Source organism: Sinohyriopsis cumingii, chromosome 5 (assembly GCF_028554795.1).
Source record: "Sinohyriopsis cumingii isolate HCF-2022 chromosome 5, ASM2855479v2, whole genome shotgun sequence".
Taxonomy (NCBI): Eukaryota; Metazoa; Mollusca; class Bivalvia; order Unionida; family Unionidae; genus Sinohyriopsis; species Sinohyriopsis cumingii.
The window spans coordinates 138,347,716-138,362,780 of NC_142965.1; the positions used below are offsets into that span (position 1 = coordinate 138,347,716).

Consider the following 15,065-nt stretch of genomic DNA (forward strand, 5'->3'; position numbering starts at 1 on the left):
ATTTCATGGTGTCAACAGTTCGCCGTTTCAGTTAAATTTGCATTATCTTTCGGTTTGAATATCTATTTCAAAGTGAAGACATTTTGTCTGCGATCGTGCAAGGTACTTCATAATTAGGTTTTCTCTTAATTACACTGGCTAAGTTTCACAATAGTTTCCACGTCTAACGGTTTTATTATGTTGCTTGTTTGATGCTTTCAGAAAAATATAGTAGCACTACTTGATATTATTAAACTGATCTATTGAAAACGGTTACGTCTAAACAACACAATCTCGGACTCTGATGAAATTAAATTTGTAAGACCTTTTGGACTGGTTTCATTAAGTACTTGTTTTCATTCTATGCTGATGCGTATATATATATATATATATATATATATATATATATATATATATATATATATATATATATATATATATCTTTCAGAACACAGGAAATACGACCGACAATTCCAAGGTAAGATCAGTTTTAACTTAAATTCACACGCACACATATAGTTAGGTCCAACCTGTGCGTTTAATCTCCTCGTTTCACAGTGTTTTTCTTTTTAAATTTAGCATTACACTTGTGGCTGAAAAGCTAAGGCGTTTAACACACTTTGTGCAAACCCTTAGGTTTTACATTTTACTAGTTTTATTTTACACCACTTAGATTTCTGGTTGAGTCCAAAGAATATTTGCCAGTGATGCCTTGACTCCTTTGTGTCTTATATATAATATTTGAGCGTTAATGGTCTTTAACACTTCTTTCTTAACAACAATTGACAATGACAAAGTACTTACAATATGCATTCCATCGCAAATGAATACGATGATGCTCAAAATTGTTCTTGAGTAAATGGACAAATTATGTAGAATACTCGTGTGATTTTAACTTCAGCATTCAAATTGTCACCTTTATGAGGAAATAATGACCGAATGCAACTAATGATAAATGTCTAGTTCAGCTTCATGATGATTCATGAAAATAGGACAAAAATATTAAGGAATGCAGGAAATTATTAACGAAACGCCTGTAACGAAAACAGAGACACGAACTTTATATGACTATGACCTTGATCTCAGAGTTAAATGGCAGAGCAAATGTGATGCAGAATTTATTGTCCGATCTGTATTCCACTTTATTCCAACTGTGTACAATATACATTAAGAAACAATTAAAACACATAAACCCAATATTTAACGCCAAAACATTTTTCTGTGACCTTGATTCAACGGCACAAGAGAGCATTTCCTATCAACTTAATTCTTAGCGTGAAGGAAACTAAAAGTGTAAGCAAATTAAGATGACACAATCGTAACAGTTCTAAGAAATAGCATTGATCCATGGTAAATGGAGCAAATACAACAACTGTTGTATAATTAATTATTTGAGTTCCAGATAGATTCATTACACGTATGAACACAATCTATCAGGTATTCTATTACTTTGACCTTGAAAGTCACGTCAAAATCGCGAGCACACTTGTGATCTACATTACCCGGATGTTTGCAATTTTAACGAAATGTATCAAGGTATATAGAAAACATGTAGGTAAGGTAAACCTCTATCAAAAACCTTATTGATTTATTGACACTTGTTGTAGGAACAGTAAGTATTATATTGTGCTTCCCACTAACTTGGTCTCGGCAAAACTTGAGAAAGTATGTCTCATTTATAATTTAGATTGTTCCAGAGAAAATCATCTTATTTCAAAAACTCTTTTGTGTTCTTCAGTCAGTGTCATTAAATTATTATCGTGTGCTAGCAGTGAGTTTAAAATATCTTTACTGATTCATTATAAGTTTCTTAATTAATTTGCTTTCTGCAACTAATTCTTTAAGAATGGAATCACGAGGAAGTATTTGTGTCTGCAAAAAGTAGAAGACGTAAATCGCAAGAGTAAATCACTTCAAAAGTGTAAATTAATAATTCCAGTATTTATTTGTATATATTTATTTCCAGTCCCTAACTATATCTCTGGAAACGTACGTCCCTTGAAAACATATTCAAAGTACAGAACAGTTTTCAATGCTGAAATGAAAGTCAAGCTGTGTTTAAAATATTCTCTACAAACAAAAATATAATTTGTATGTTAGCTATATTCATCCTTCACTGTCGTCAAATTTTCAGTCTACATCAGGTGTGCTTATCAGTTATCTTTATTTATTTTAACTTGATAGTATGTTTTCATTAAATAGGTATGCTCATGACGAGGGAGAACTATGGCCTCCACGAAAAGTGAAAGAAATGTATGTCGCTGAAGGAATACCTACAATTTCTCTCTTTCTCTTCTACTCCCATATCCAACTATTTAAGAAGATCAATGCATGTATACTTATGCATGCATGCACTTTTATACAATCGACTAAAAATCTAAAGAAATTAAGTGATGTCAAAAAATACTTTATGTTATACATACAATTGCCATTCGTTTCATTTTTTTCTAGCACAAAAATGTGGCCACTATTATGTACTTTTTTCTCTCACATAAAGTTTAGAAAGTGAAATATTTGAAAATAAAATAAGTCCTGGATAATCACAGAACAATATTAATCTACAATAAGCATGTTTTGTTGAATGCGTACGACCGAATAGTCCTGTGGACAAATAGTATCAAAGTGTCCGAAAAAGCGTGCTAGTCAGCCTGTGCAGACAATGGAATCAACCAGTTTTTTAATGCTACAATATCGATTGTATATCATGCATTTGTATATATGAGTGAGATATAGATAATTTCTATATCGGCATTACTTTAGTTTCACGTGCGAGCAATACATTCAACTATTTTCACATTTGAAAATGCTATATTTCCCATCAGGCCATGCGAAGCTTGAATGAGTTATGATAAGAAGGTTTTCCTGCTGCATTGAACAACGAGCACTTTGTGAGCTAAAAAAAATAAATGGAAGCTATATTGCCTTACAGACATAAAAAGCGGTTATATTTCTCAACGCCATTTGCGTCTCGATGAAGTTATTTCCCCTAAGTAAATGGACAACAGAGATAAAACCACCTAGTTTATTCCTGGATTCGGCTTGCTTTGTGGTTCAGTAGGGTCAGTTAGTTTGCATAATATCGAAAATGTGACGGCAACATTTAAAGACATCCCAGTCTTAACGCGCACTTACGTCACTGATAAGTATATGATTAGCCAATAAAAGTTGGGTTAATTTACAAATGATGGATGGGGAGGTGTACTGAAGAAGGAATACAATCTAAGCTTTGTTTCAGGAAACAGTTCAGTATATAATAAGAGCAGATTGTCTTGTTATGCATAAATACCTACTTGATTTCGTCTTGTGATGGAAAACAATATATTTTCGCTCGTGCCTTTGCAACTCGTTAAAATATCAAACATTTATTTTTGTGCCGAAAAATGGAAATAGCATACGTTAACTTAGGAAGAGAAAATATCCTCTAATTATATTGAGCTATATGAGGACAAATACAACATTATTTTGAACACCGCCATTGAAATATAAATCGGGGCATATTAAGGTAGCATAAAATTAAATGTTTCGTCTTCATGCAAATGAAGTTAAAAGACCTAGATCGCTGTGAATTCTCACCAGTGAATCAAATTCATGCTTATTTCTGTAACACGCCTTAAAACAACGGTTACGTCAATGGAACTGTGGTGTTGTGTTGCCCAGATATATTTTATTTCGGTGAAAATGTAGGGCTGTTTCGACTAAACTTATGTAAAGAGTTACGTTTGATTTAGATATATTCGTATGCTTGTTAGTAGTGGATATGTGTCATAGAAACAAATATTTAAATTGCACAAGATATGCGTCTGTTCATTTCCTAGTGGTAGATCAACCAAATGTTGTTGTGATATCACGGTTTTGTTTTCTTTTCAACGAAACTGGAATCGAAATATTTAGTGTTAGCATGACACTGTCATCTCTCACCATGTTCTAACGCTCCGTATTTATGTGTTGCTTAACTTCATTTGTACCCATATGCTGTTTTGTGCTTTTGTGTGATTCGTGGATATTGTGTTGTTTTTCTGAAATTCGTGTTTGCAGCTCAAGCAATGGACAAAACGACAAAGAAAGGGCAAGCAAGGAAACATACGAAAAGAGAATAGCAAGTTTGGAGTCCGAAGTACAACAATTAAGAGCAGAAAAGGATAGACTGATGGCAAGGTAGTAAACTTAATATATTTCCCTGTAATGAAATTAAAACAGTCTTACCCGTGAAATGCCGATTAAACATGTTAAATGCAAAGAATGACAATTCAAATACTAATTTTGCTTTTGTTCCATCTGTATAGCTCACTTTACATAAGATACTCTGATCCAACTCTTGCTTATTGCAGCACCACTAAACCATTTGATGAGTCAAAAAGACTGATTAACGATTACCAAGAAAGAATGCAAATATTGGAGGTAGAGGTCCAACAATTGAAAGAAGAAAAGCACAAATTGTTCACAAGGTAAAATAACAAGGCTTATAATGTTTCGTCTACGGCTGGCATGTAATTATTTTTATGTACGGTATATATATGTTTTTCGTTGTTGTTGTAAAGGATGTCCTTATTTGCAGAGCAGATGATTATGAGTTAGTGGATATGTGGTAAGGCAGTACAAACGTGCGTCACCTAATGCAGAGGAACGTTACTTAATGTAAGTGTAATATTATGCCGTTGTTGTTTTGGGGTTTAACGCCATAACGCAAGATAGACTATATATGGCGGAGTAAGAGCCCTAGAGAACCCTGGTAAGAACCACCGACCCATTCTCACCTACCCACATTGTTCAAGGACCAGATTTATATCCATGCTGGCAGAGGTGAGATGGTAGTGATCAGTAAAGGCGAGAGCTTTAGAAAGCAAGGCCATCCGGAGTTCGGTCATTGTACACTCCTTTGTAGTTAAAATCTAGCTATCCTCATTCTTTGGTATATATTTTTCTGGTTCGAGATATTCCAACAAGGAGTATGCTTAGTACTTTATCGATATAAATTGTTGAGTTATTAATATGAGTAGATAAAATTACACCCAGCAACATAACAAAACTTTCAATTTATGAGACACGTATAAGTTTTTTTTCCAATCTCAGCACAATAAAGATCGTAACCTGTCACACACAATAGTGTGTGTGTGTGTGTGTGTTTGTGTGTGTGTGTGTGTGTTTCACGGTTGATGGAATGATGAGATTATTCTTGCTATACTTTCCTTTATTGTTCTCTTCCACTTCTGAGGTGACTTTCTTGGCTTATAACTCATATTATTACTAGGATTGACGAATGTAAGGTGATGCTACCTTTCTGACCTTCGTTTCCTTCTTTATGCTGAACACTTGATATAGATCAGACTTTTCACCATTTTTATTCAAGTCTTTATTACTCTTTAAATTTTTGTGATAAAGGTTAAGTGAGATTGGTGCTGTTCAACTCACAGACAACAACCCAAACATGGCGGATTTGAGTGATGACAACAGACCTGACAAACTGGCCGAACAAATTTCAGAGCTTTACGACAATGAGTGGACTGATGCCTTCGAATACCTTACCCACATTGAAGGGTTGAAAGATGAAGAGACAGTGAGGCAATTATTGAATATATTACGAGTGAGTAAACGAAGTTTTAAATGCTTTCACTGGCCCTCACATTCAATAACCCATTGGTATGTGCAGCTGTTGTAAATGGTCGGAAAGATCATTGATTACATAGCATTATACCCAATAATGTGAAAAGACGTTATATATATATATATATAAAGAGAGAGAGAGATAACTATTTATTGGTACAAAAGAGTTGTTATGGTTGTCTTTAAGGGTTTATCATAAATGTGTTTAATGAATGTAGCTACAATCACACGTACACAAAATAAGATATGTATTGAAACGCAGTACACATAGACTGTATGCTTGCAGTTAGTTCTGTAAATTATTTAAATAAATAATGATTCAAGGATGTTACACTTTACAAATTAGTAAGAAGATACAATTGATGATCGACAAAGTAAGGCTATTGGGATATTCCGTGACCTACTGTCCATTTGAGATACCCATCCCGTCTGTTTTGTAAGCTTTGTTATAAATATCCTATTTATATACGTAACGGAATCACTTGTCTGACAAATAGCTAAATAGTAGCCTGTCATTTATATAGGGTGAGAAATGGTATAGAATAATACATCTGCATTAATCGGAATGTCCTATGCAACGGGAGATCCTCTGCTTTAAGTAGTATCCATTTTGAATCATCCTCAAGTACTACATAGTTACTAAGCCACAATAATTGTATCGATGTCAGGGCGATATCATGCCATGCGGTGGGAATCAAAACTTCCTCTCCTTATTTTGGCACTATTTCCTCCGGCCCCATACAATCCTCAAAGGATCCCGAATCACATACCGAATCAAGCAAGAAAGATAGTTGATTTTCCATTAGCATAGTGCAACTGTTAAATAATAGGAATGTTAAACTAGGAACCACATGATATTATTCTCGAATGGTCTAGCGTTCATAATAATCTTTAAACTCCATTTTTTAAGTCTGTTCCCTCTCCGTAGCCTGCTGTCACATTTCGTATCCAACATCCCTTATTCCCAAACTATATTAACTGTTTTACTGACGTCATGATCGCAAGACGTTAAAAGGTGACCAACATCAAGAAGAATCTGTTAAACACCATGTCAAAAGCAAATAAATTACATGAAAGCGACTGCATTTGTCACTTATAAAAAGTCAAATCTTTCCAAAGGGAAAACACGCTATTGAAAACAAAACTACAAACAAAAATTCATTCGTAAATGTTTATACACTCACCCCTTATCTCTCCAGTATCTTTGTTATGGATATCTCGTTATGGCCTACAAACGTTATGAAAACAAAATGCACGAATATGCAGCCTGTAATACATAAAGTACATATCACCGAAGTGCACCCTTCATAAGTCATCCCATTTCTGACGACACATGTAGTGGATGAACCTAGCAGAAATGGATTAGTACAGGGGCAACGGCCAAGGTGTCAAGCACCATTCCCTATTTAGACAAAATGTTGTGAAAATTGTCCTGCTGAAATGATACACTGAAGAAACTGTCTTCTTCATATAATAGGTGGCAGAAACATTAGCTCAGTTTCACAGTTATTTCCGATTTCCGCACAGGCAAAGTCTCAAGTAATAAAATAACTAAAGCTCTGTGTGCACATGATAATCCCTACTGAATGCAAATCGTTAAACTACATCAATGTTGAACAGTGCGATACGTGGCCTTGACACTGTTTGCATCTCGATTTGTATTGTCATGCTGGTCCTCCAAAAGTGCACTGAACCGTGTAGTTCGTAGGTCACAAATACCACACACATACAAAAGAGATGGGTATACGTCAGCGCACATTAAACATAATAAAATATAAACATTAAAATATATCCAGGTTAAAGGTCATTATGTGGACTTCCATAATATTGAAACAAGTTTTATCATTTACCATATATAAAATGCAAGTGTATGCTAATGTGACAAGTAAGAGAGAAGAGAAGCTATTGTCTCTCGAAATGTCAATACTATCTATCTGAAACAGGATGATACGAATTTAAGTTTTACGGGCATACCAATAATCAAAACATATCACGAATCAACCGACATACATTCCATATATCCCATCAATCGACCATCCATGCACGATATAACAATATAAACGGTGAGTGTTTGTGCTTCTGGATTTTTAATAGAGCTTTACTAATTTTTCAGTCATATCGTTTCGAAGTCTGCTGTGTGGCATTGATGCCGCAGTCATGTAGCAGTATGTCCCACCCAATCACATTATCCTGAAACCAGGCCAAACAGTCCTAACACTAGCTTTATAATGTCGAGCGCCAAGCCGGACCGCTGCTAATACCATTCTTATACGTTTTTGGTACGATTCGGCCGGGGTTCGAACCCGCGACCTTCCGCATCCGAAGCTGACGCTCTAACCACTTAGGCCACCGGAGCGGTCGGAAAAAACGGAATTTTAAATGTACCTATACAGCTTTAATAAGATATGACCATAAACGAAAACTTCCGACAGGATTAATGTGATATTACGTGCCTGCGCTATTAGCAATTTACTTAATCAAGAAGAACTGAAACCACGAATGAGATGCATACAGCTAACATAAAAGCAACCATGTTTGTGCGTACGGGACAACCAATTGAGTACTATTTAAGCAAAGCATGAAAATAACAGTTTTGTACCACCTAGTATGTTGTTTGGAACAGATGTTTGTTCAGTCCACTTGATGCTCTAACTTGCTCTAAGTCCTTCTTAGTTTGCTTTGAAAGTTTTTGTGTGTGCAGTTTCTTTTATCGAATACTCTATATTATATCCTTTTCAGACAATCTACGCAGTATGCTCGGAATCCACAAACAAACAAGCAGAGGATCTAAAGAACGCAATGTTGTCTTATCTTGGATTACCCAAGGAGGTAACTGCAATTAAATCATTCCAAACCTCTAATGAAATCGAAGCTTTTCGCTTTTACTTTTACGAAAGATTTCTTTACCCTATTCATCACCAAGCTTGACATCCTAACTTCTATTGTATTTTAAACTTTACACTGCCTTAATATGCAAAATCGTTAACTAATGACAACATAACTATATCCATACACAAAGTCTTCATGGATCTATACATGCTCTGGAGATCGTCAGTTTTAGTTGCCAAGAATAAATCGTAGCAGTATGGAGGAGTCACTGCCTATGACAGTGGATGATTACATTAAGTCTTTTAGCGTGGACGGGCCATATTTTAGTGAACAGAGAGCCCAAAAGGAGTGAAATCGAGTTATATCACCAAGAATTTTGGCATTGCTATTATCTTCATGTCAGCTTTAGAAATTCATTGTTTTCAGATACCACAAAAGTGTGAAAGACTTACTGCAATGGTGTAACTCATTAATTCCTGTAGTTTCTTTAATTCCAGAGGAAAGATGACTTTACAATCAAGGAAGCACTTAAAAGACTGAGAGAAAGCAGAGCTACAGAGTTTGAAGCTACAGTTAGTCGTATCATAAAGGTTATGTTTCGAATCTATTTATTCTTCTAAACGATCCAACAAGTAATGATTTCATCACACGCATAAATGCTTGATATCGTTTATCAATTTCAGATTGTTTCCTTATGCGTGAATCGTCGTCTCGTTCAAACGATGTTTATTAATTCCTTACAACAAATGAGCAAAATTACCTCGTCATTGCCAAACGGCCTGTGCTTATTGTCTGGTGTTGTTTGCTATTTCTGTTAAGAATTAATTGGGTCGTTTCTACTGACACTTTTCTTATTTGGTAACTTTGAAAAGTTATGAAGGACATACAGACTTATTTGATATCTCCTGACACCAGGGGTGGATGATTTTGTCTTTCGCTTGCTTTATTATATTTTGTATCGTTTATGTAATTGGTCAATTAGGCAAAGTTTCATCAATGCCTCTTAATTAAATCTTTTCACAAATGGCAGTCTCTTGTAAACTTATTTGTTGAGTATTCGAAATCCGTTGAAGGTTGAGGTTCGTTTTGGGTGGGATATTTCTTTACCATGTACAGCTATTAAAATCGTATTAAGTGTGGCTTATTTATTTTTTTATTGGGGGTGGGTGGGATCTCTTTCCGAGAGATGTCATTTACCGACATTTAGAGTACAGCGAGAAATTTAGACCAATATTGCAACCCCCTTTAGGTTCTAGGAGAAGAGGTTGAGATAGTGCTGTTTCACAGATGTTTCTGGTATCTTATGTTACAATTTGGTATGACCCAGATGCTTTTCTAGGGTTAGTGATTGAAAGGGCGAAAGAGCAAAAAACACCTCATACAGAAATAGCAAATTAAATAGTTTTGTTTGCCTCGTATACAGTTAAATTCACATTTAGAAAAGTCGAAAAGTAAGTTGGGTGTACATGAAAAGTTGATATTTACTTAAATTATTTAAATACAACGAAACAATTATCGTAAAGGTAATTATTAACCTATGTGCAAATTTCGTTTTAGATATATGAACTTTGATAGACTATGATATGTAGATTCATGTATGTATATATACGCATCAGTCGCAATTATATTTGCCTTAAGGGACATTTTTTCACCAACAGTATTAATTTTGCTCTGAACAGATTCGCACAAGTACTAAATTACAAACTATTGCAAACATTTTTCAAAGTATTTTCCTTTATATTTGTCATCTGTTTATGATTATCGAAATCTGAACTTTTCCGTGCAAACTGCAATCATATTTATCCTAACAAACAAACAATTCCGGTTTGAAATTTTCAACACTAATATTGACACTGTAAACAAGCGATTGCAATCTATAGAAATAAGCATAATAATATGCATATTTTCACAAAGCCATCCTCTTTTCCATATAGGATGCAAGGCATCAACTCAATGATTTGCTTGATGGCAGAGACTGTAGTATTCTCGACAAATATATTCAGAAATGTTCTCATGTATGCTGGCTTATGTGTATAAAGGACCCTCAAATGTATCTAGATTTCGACGGAAGCCAAATGAATGGGCCACCTGGTGATGATGAAAATGACTTTCCGTTACATTTTGACACAACAAAATATGTAAGCTACACACGGGCCGGAATATATTTAGAATTTGTTGTGTGGCCTGCAGTGTATTTATACAAGAATGGCCCAATTGTGAAAAGGGGCATTGCTCAGGGATTGAACAGAGAACCACAAACAAAAGAATCAACTGTCAAAATGAAGGAAGAAGACTCTAACGATAATGATGATACAATTGATGCCGATGCAGACATGGAATATAATGGAGATAGTCCCAATAGCGACATTCCAAACAAAGAAGATGAGGACGGAGACGTAAGTCATGATCCCATCTGTACGGATGATAGTGCACAGGAGACAGTTAAAGAAAACGCTCAGAATTTAAACTCTCCTTACTTTAATGAACGTAATGATTTAGTCGATGCAGACCAGAGATATAATGGAGATAATCCCTACAGCGATAGTCCAAAAAACAAAGATGAAGACGGCGACATAAGTCATAATGACCATTGTACCTATGATATGGCACAGGTGACAGATGAGGAACATGCTCAGAATTTAAATTCTCCTGACTTTAACGAAGATGATGATTTATCTGATGCAGAAGATGGCGATGTTTCTAGTTCGGATGAAAACGACGGTTATGAAAGATTTTCACATGAAACTAACGAGTCAAAGGAATATGAAAACATTCGATATCAAGATGAATTCCATACCGAAGAACCCATCTATGGTAATGATGTTCATATTGAGAAAGGTGTACTTTCTGGTTCCAAAGAACAGACGATGGAGTTGAAGGCGAACGGAAAAAAAAATGGATTATATAAAAAGAAGGAAAAGAAAAAATATACTTGTTAACTGCAAGATCATTTTTTATTTTACAAGAATATGATTTCTTGAAGACAGTTCTCGCATTTGTTAAATTATAAGTTGACAATTTGGCACTCACGGAAGGATGATGTTCACTATATACGTCGTAAAACAAAAAATAATATTATCCCTCCAACTATATTATTTTCATTTAGATACCAAAAGATGGAATGATCAAAACATAAGAGAGAGAGAGAGAGAGAGAGAGACAGAGAGACAGAGAGAGAGAGAGAGAGCGTTTATTATATCCAAGAATAAAGAAACTACGCTATTGACTTTAGTTGCTACCATCAATTCATGATGAAGAAAGGCTTGTGACAAGGATATTGTCCTTATAGTTCAATCTAAAGATTCTTAAACAGTTCTGCTATGACAATAGACCTAACACGTGCGTAGACCGTTGCACCAAACATTCGTCTGCGTGTATGCTCCAATGTATAAACTGTAATACATTTTCATAGATACATTGAATATACGATGACTGGATACATACTATGAGAGACACGTTGGTCTGATTTACTTTCGGCAATTCTGATATGTTTCGCTTACGCCGGAATATATCTTTGGGCATGGCAATTAATTCCGATGCGGTCGGAACTGATATGTATCTTACAATCATTCAGCCAACTAAACAGCCACAGATGCTGCTATGTGTGAGTTCGTCCGATTAGGTTGGAATGTAAACGTGTCACCATCTGTTAGCATTATAGATGTAGGGGCATAACATTACTAAAACATTACCTTTGTTGGAACGTGTGTGCTGATACTGCTGTAACAAAAGACACAAGTTTATAAATTAATTAAATTATACTTCTTATATTGTTTTTATAGTTTGAGGATTTAATGTTTCGTGCTCATTTCTGTTTGACCTGATTGATTGGTTTGCTTTCATTGTAAACAATAAATACATTGCTCAGTTATTCTTTATATATATGGGCTCAATACCAGGACCATTATTAATAGAAGAGGTCAATATCTTTGCATATCAAAGAGAAAAGGAAGAAAGGAAATTTCAAGTAATAAGAGCTGGCAAGTGGAAAACAATTGCTGATGTTTTAGAAATATAACTTTAGTAACCAACAGTTCAGGAAAACAGGTAGATCAATATTTGTTCATTTTGAGAAAATTGCTAAACTTCTGAGACGGCCAAGAGAGCATAGGACTCTATTATTACAATGTGTACGCACTGGCAAAGCTCGTGATATTTACATTTCACTGTTACTTCACTGTTATTCTGTAAGTTATTCTTCCACCCAGCAGTCATCTGGTTAAAAAATATATTTCAGCCTAATACGAGTCCTTCCAAATCTCATTCTGGCACAACTTCTAGAAATCATGATTCTGATACAATTGATCAGAAGTCCTTATCTCTTCCTATGTGTACCTACCGCAAGAATAAAAGACACGTTATTTCTGATTGCTACAAGTTGAAACATAAGCGTCAGAATCAAGACAGACCTATTCCTAATGCTCTTAATTCTAAGTGGTCAATGTTACTGTCATGTATTGAAAGCAATACATTTGTTGGGTCTAATAAACCCCAGTCTGACTTTATTATGGAGAGTTATGAACCATTCATGTCGAAGGTTTTAATAGCACTCATGGTTGATTTGGCCAATCCTTTCCTATTACAGTTATAAGGGACGCAGGAGCTTCTCGGTGTCTTTTTTATCCTGTACTTTGCCATTTCCTGAGAAGTCTTCTTTTAATGCTTTTATTCAGGAAGTAGATTGTGGCTTTGTTACTGTTCCTCTCCTTTGTGTACATTTGGCAGCACCCTTAGTCTCAGGACCCATGACAGTCGGAACAGTGTCTTCTTTACGCATTGAGTACATTCATTTATTACTAGGCAATGACCTAGCTGGAGATAAAGTTGTGGTTAATCCACTCAGAACTGACAAGCCTTTATTGGATCAGAAAGTCGATCCTATGGAAATGAAATCCCTGATTTATACCCAACGTGTGCAGTTACTAGAGCTATGACAAAGACTGCACTTGGGAATGATGTTGATCAGGAAAGTATTCCTTTAGCTGACACATGTATTGGTCAGGCTTTTTATGAGGTCATTCCTCCTTTGTATCATTCAAAGGGTATTGATCACAGTCATCCTCTTTAAACTATTCAGCCTCTTTATTCTAATCATGGTAAAAATTGCAATCGCTTGTCGTCGAACAGGAAAGAGATCCTGAAATATCCTGGTTGTTTCGATGACATTAGTGAAACTGAAGTCACAGAAGTACCTGTTTGCTAGTTTGTTAAAAATTGGATTCTTATGAGAATATGGTGACCACCTGAGGTACCTGCTGGTCACGAGTGGACAGTGAACTATCAAGTTGTAGTTCCAAATTGTACAGAGAGGGAATACTTAGTCTGCCCCGTAAAACACCAATCTATCCAATCTGATCAATGGTCAAATTTTATGTCTGGCAGTTTCAAGCAAGTAATTTACGAATTGAGCTTCCAACAATTCTAGTATTCTTCCTATCACCTTAAGAATGAAAGATCTTTAGAAAGATTCCATCAAAGAATGGAAAATATAATTCAGTCATATTGTTTTTATTCAGGTAAAAATCGGGATAAAGACGTTCATTTACAACTGTTTACTGTTAGGGAATGAGCTCAAGGATCTTTAGGATTGAGTCCCTTTGAAATAATTTTTGGAGATATTGTGCTTGGGTCACTGAAGTTGTTAAAAGAAAAACTTCTTTCTAATGAAGATACATAAATCAATATTCTGGATTATGTTTCCAATTTTAAGGAAGAATTATTAAAGGCGCTTGTGAGGTTGCAAGAACAAATCTGCACTCTACTCAAAAATGAAATTAATGTATGGCAAAAATACAAAAGAAAGGAGTTTTGAGCTCTCTTTCTCGTACCATAAAATTATCTTCAAAACATGTATTATGATCCTTAAACGGTTCAAAAGAAAGTAAATGATTTAAATTATATCATCAATACTACTGAGAGGCTAAAATTAACAAAACAAATTGCCATATAAATATGATAAGGAGTATGTGGATAGAGATAGCAAGGTCAATTATGCAATTAATTTAGTTGTAACTGTCCTAAACAATGAGGATTTAAGCGAATGAATGCAATCGAACTTTATTGACTTTGGAGTAACAGATCTTCAGAATTCAGAAATTATGATTAATCTGGACCACACATTTTCACATTTGGAACAACATAAAAATAATGAACTAAAACAATTATTATTTGAATATGAGCACTTTTCCAGATTTACCTGCAAGATCAAGTACAATCTATCATGATGCCAAAATTGTAAATTCCACACCTGTGAAACAACACCGGTATAGGGTGAACCATTTCAACCAGGAAAAAGATATTCCGCATTTGCTGGACAATGATTTCACAGAACCGAGTAAAAGTGACTGGTGTTCATTATGTATACTTGTTCCGAAGCCAGATAATACTTTCCGCATGTGCACTGATTATAGAAAGGTAAATAGTATGTCTAAAACAGATTCATCTTCCTTACCAAGAATCTATTACTACATTGATAAAATTGAAAATTCAAAGTATGTCACCAAATTTAACCTTCTGAAAGGATCCCGGTAACTTCCATTGATGGAAAGAGCAAATGAAATTTCGGATTTCGTGACTCCAGTTTGACTTTATCAATATAAAGTGTTGACCATTAAGATGAAAGATTCGCCTAGTACTTTTCAACGTTTAATGACCAA

General features: G+C 35.0%; 1 protein-coding gene across 1 annotated transcript in view; it reads left to right on the top strand.

Annotated features, from left to right (window-relative positions):
- Positions 1–15,065, top strand: part of LOC149800349 (uncharacterized) — a 70,880-nt gene that overhangs the window by 54,005 nt on the left and 1,810 nt on the right. The window contains exons 16-23 of the mRNA XM_089958392.1: positions 428–457; positions 2,182–2,232; positions 4,015–4,134; positions 4,308–4,424; positions 5,359–5,560; positions 8,320–8,409; positions 8,907–8,999; positions 10,344–15,065. The exon at positions 10,344–15,065 is cut by the window's right edge and continues 1,810 nt beyond it. Of these exons, the coding sequence (XP_089814518.1) occupies positions 428–457; positions 2,182–2,232; positions 4,015–4,134; positions 4,308–4,424; positions 5,359–5,560; positions 8,320–8,409; positions 8,907–8,999; positions 10,344–11,348 (1,708 nt within the window). The 3' untranslated portion in view covers positions 11,349–15,065. The remainder of the gene's footprint in view (positions 1–427; positions 458–2,181; positions 2,233–4,014; positions 4,135–4,307; positions 4,425–5,358; positions 5,561–8,319; positions 8,410–8,906; positions 9,000–10,343) is intronic.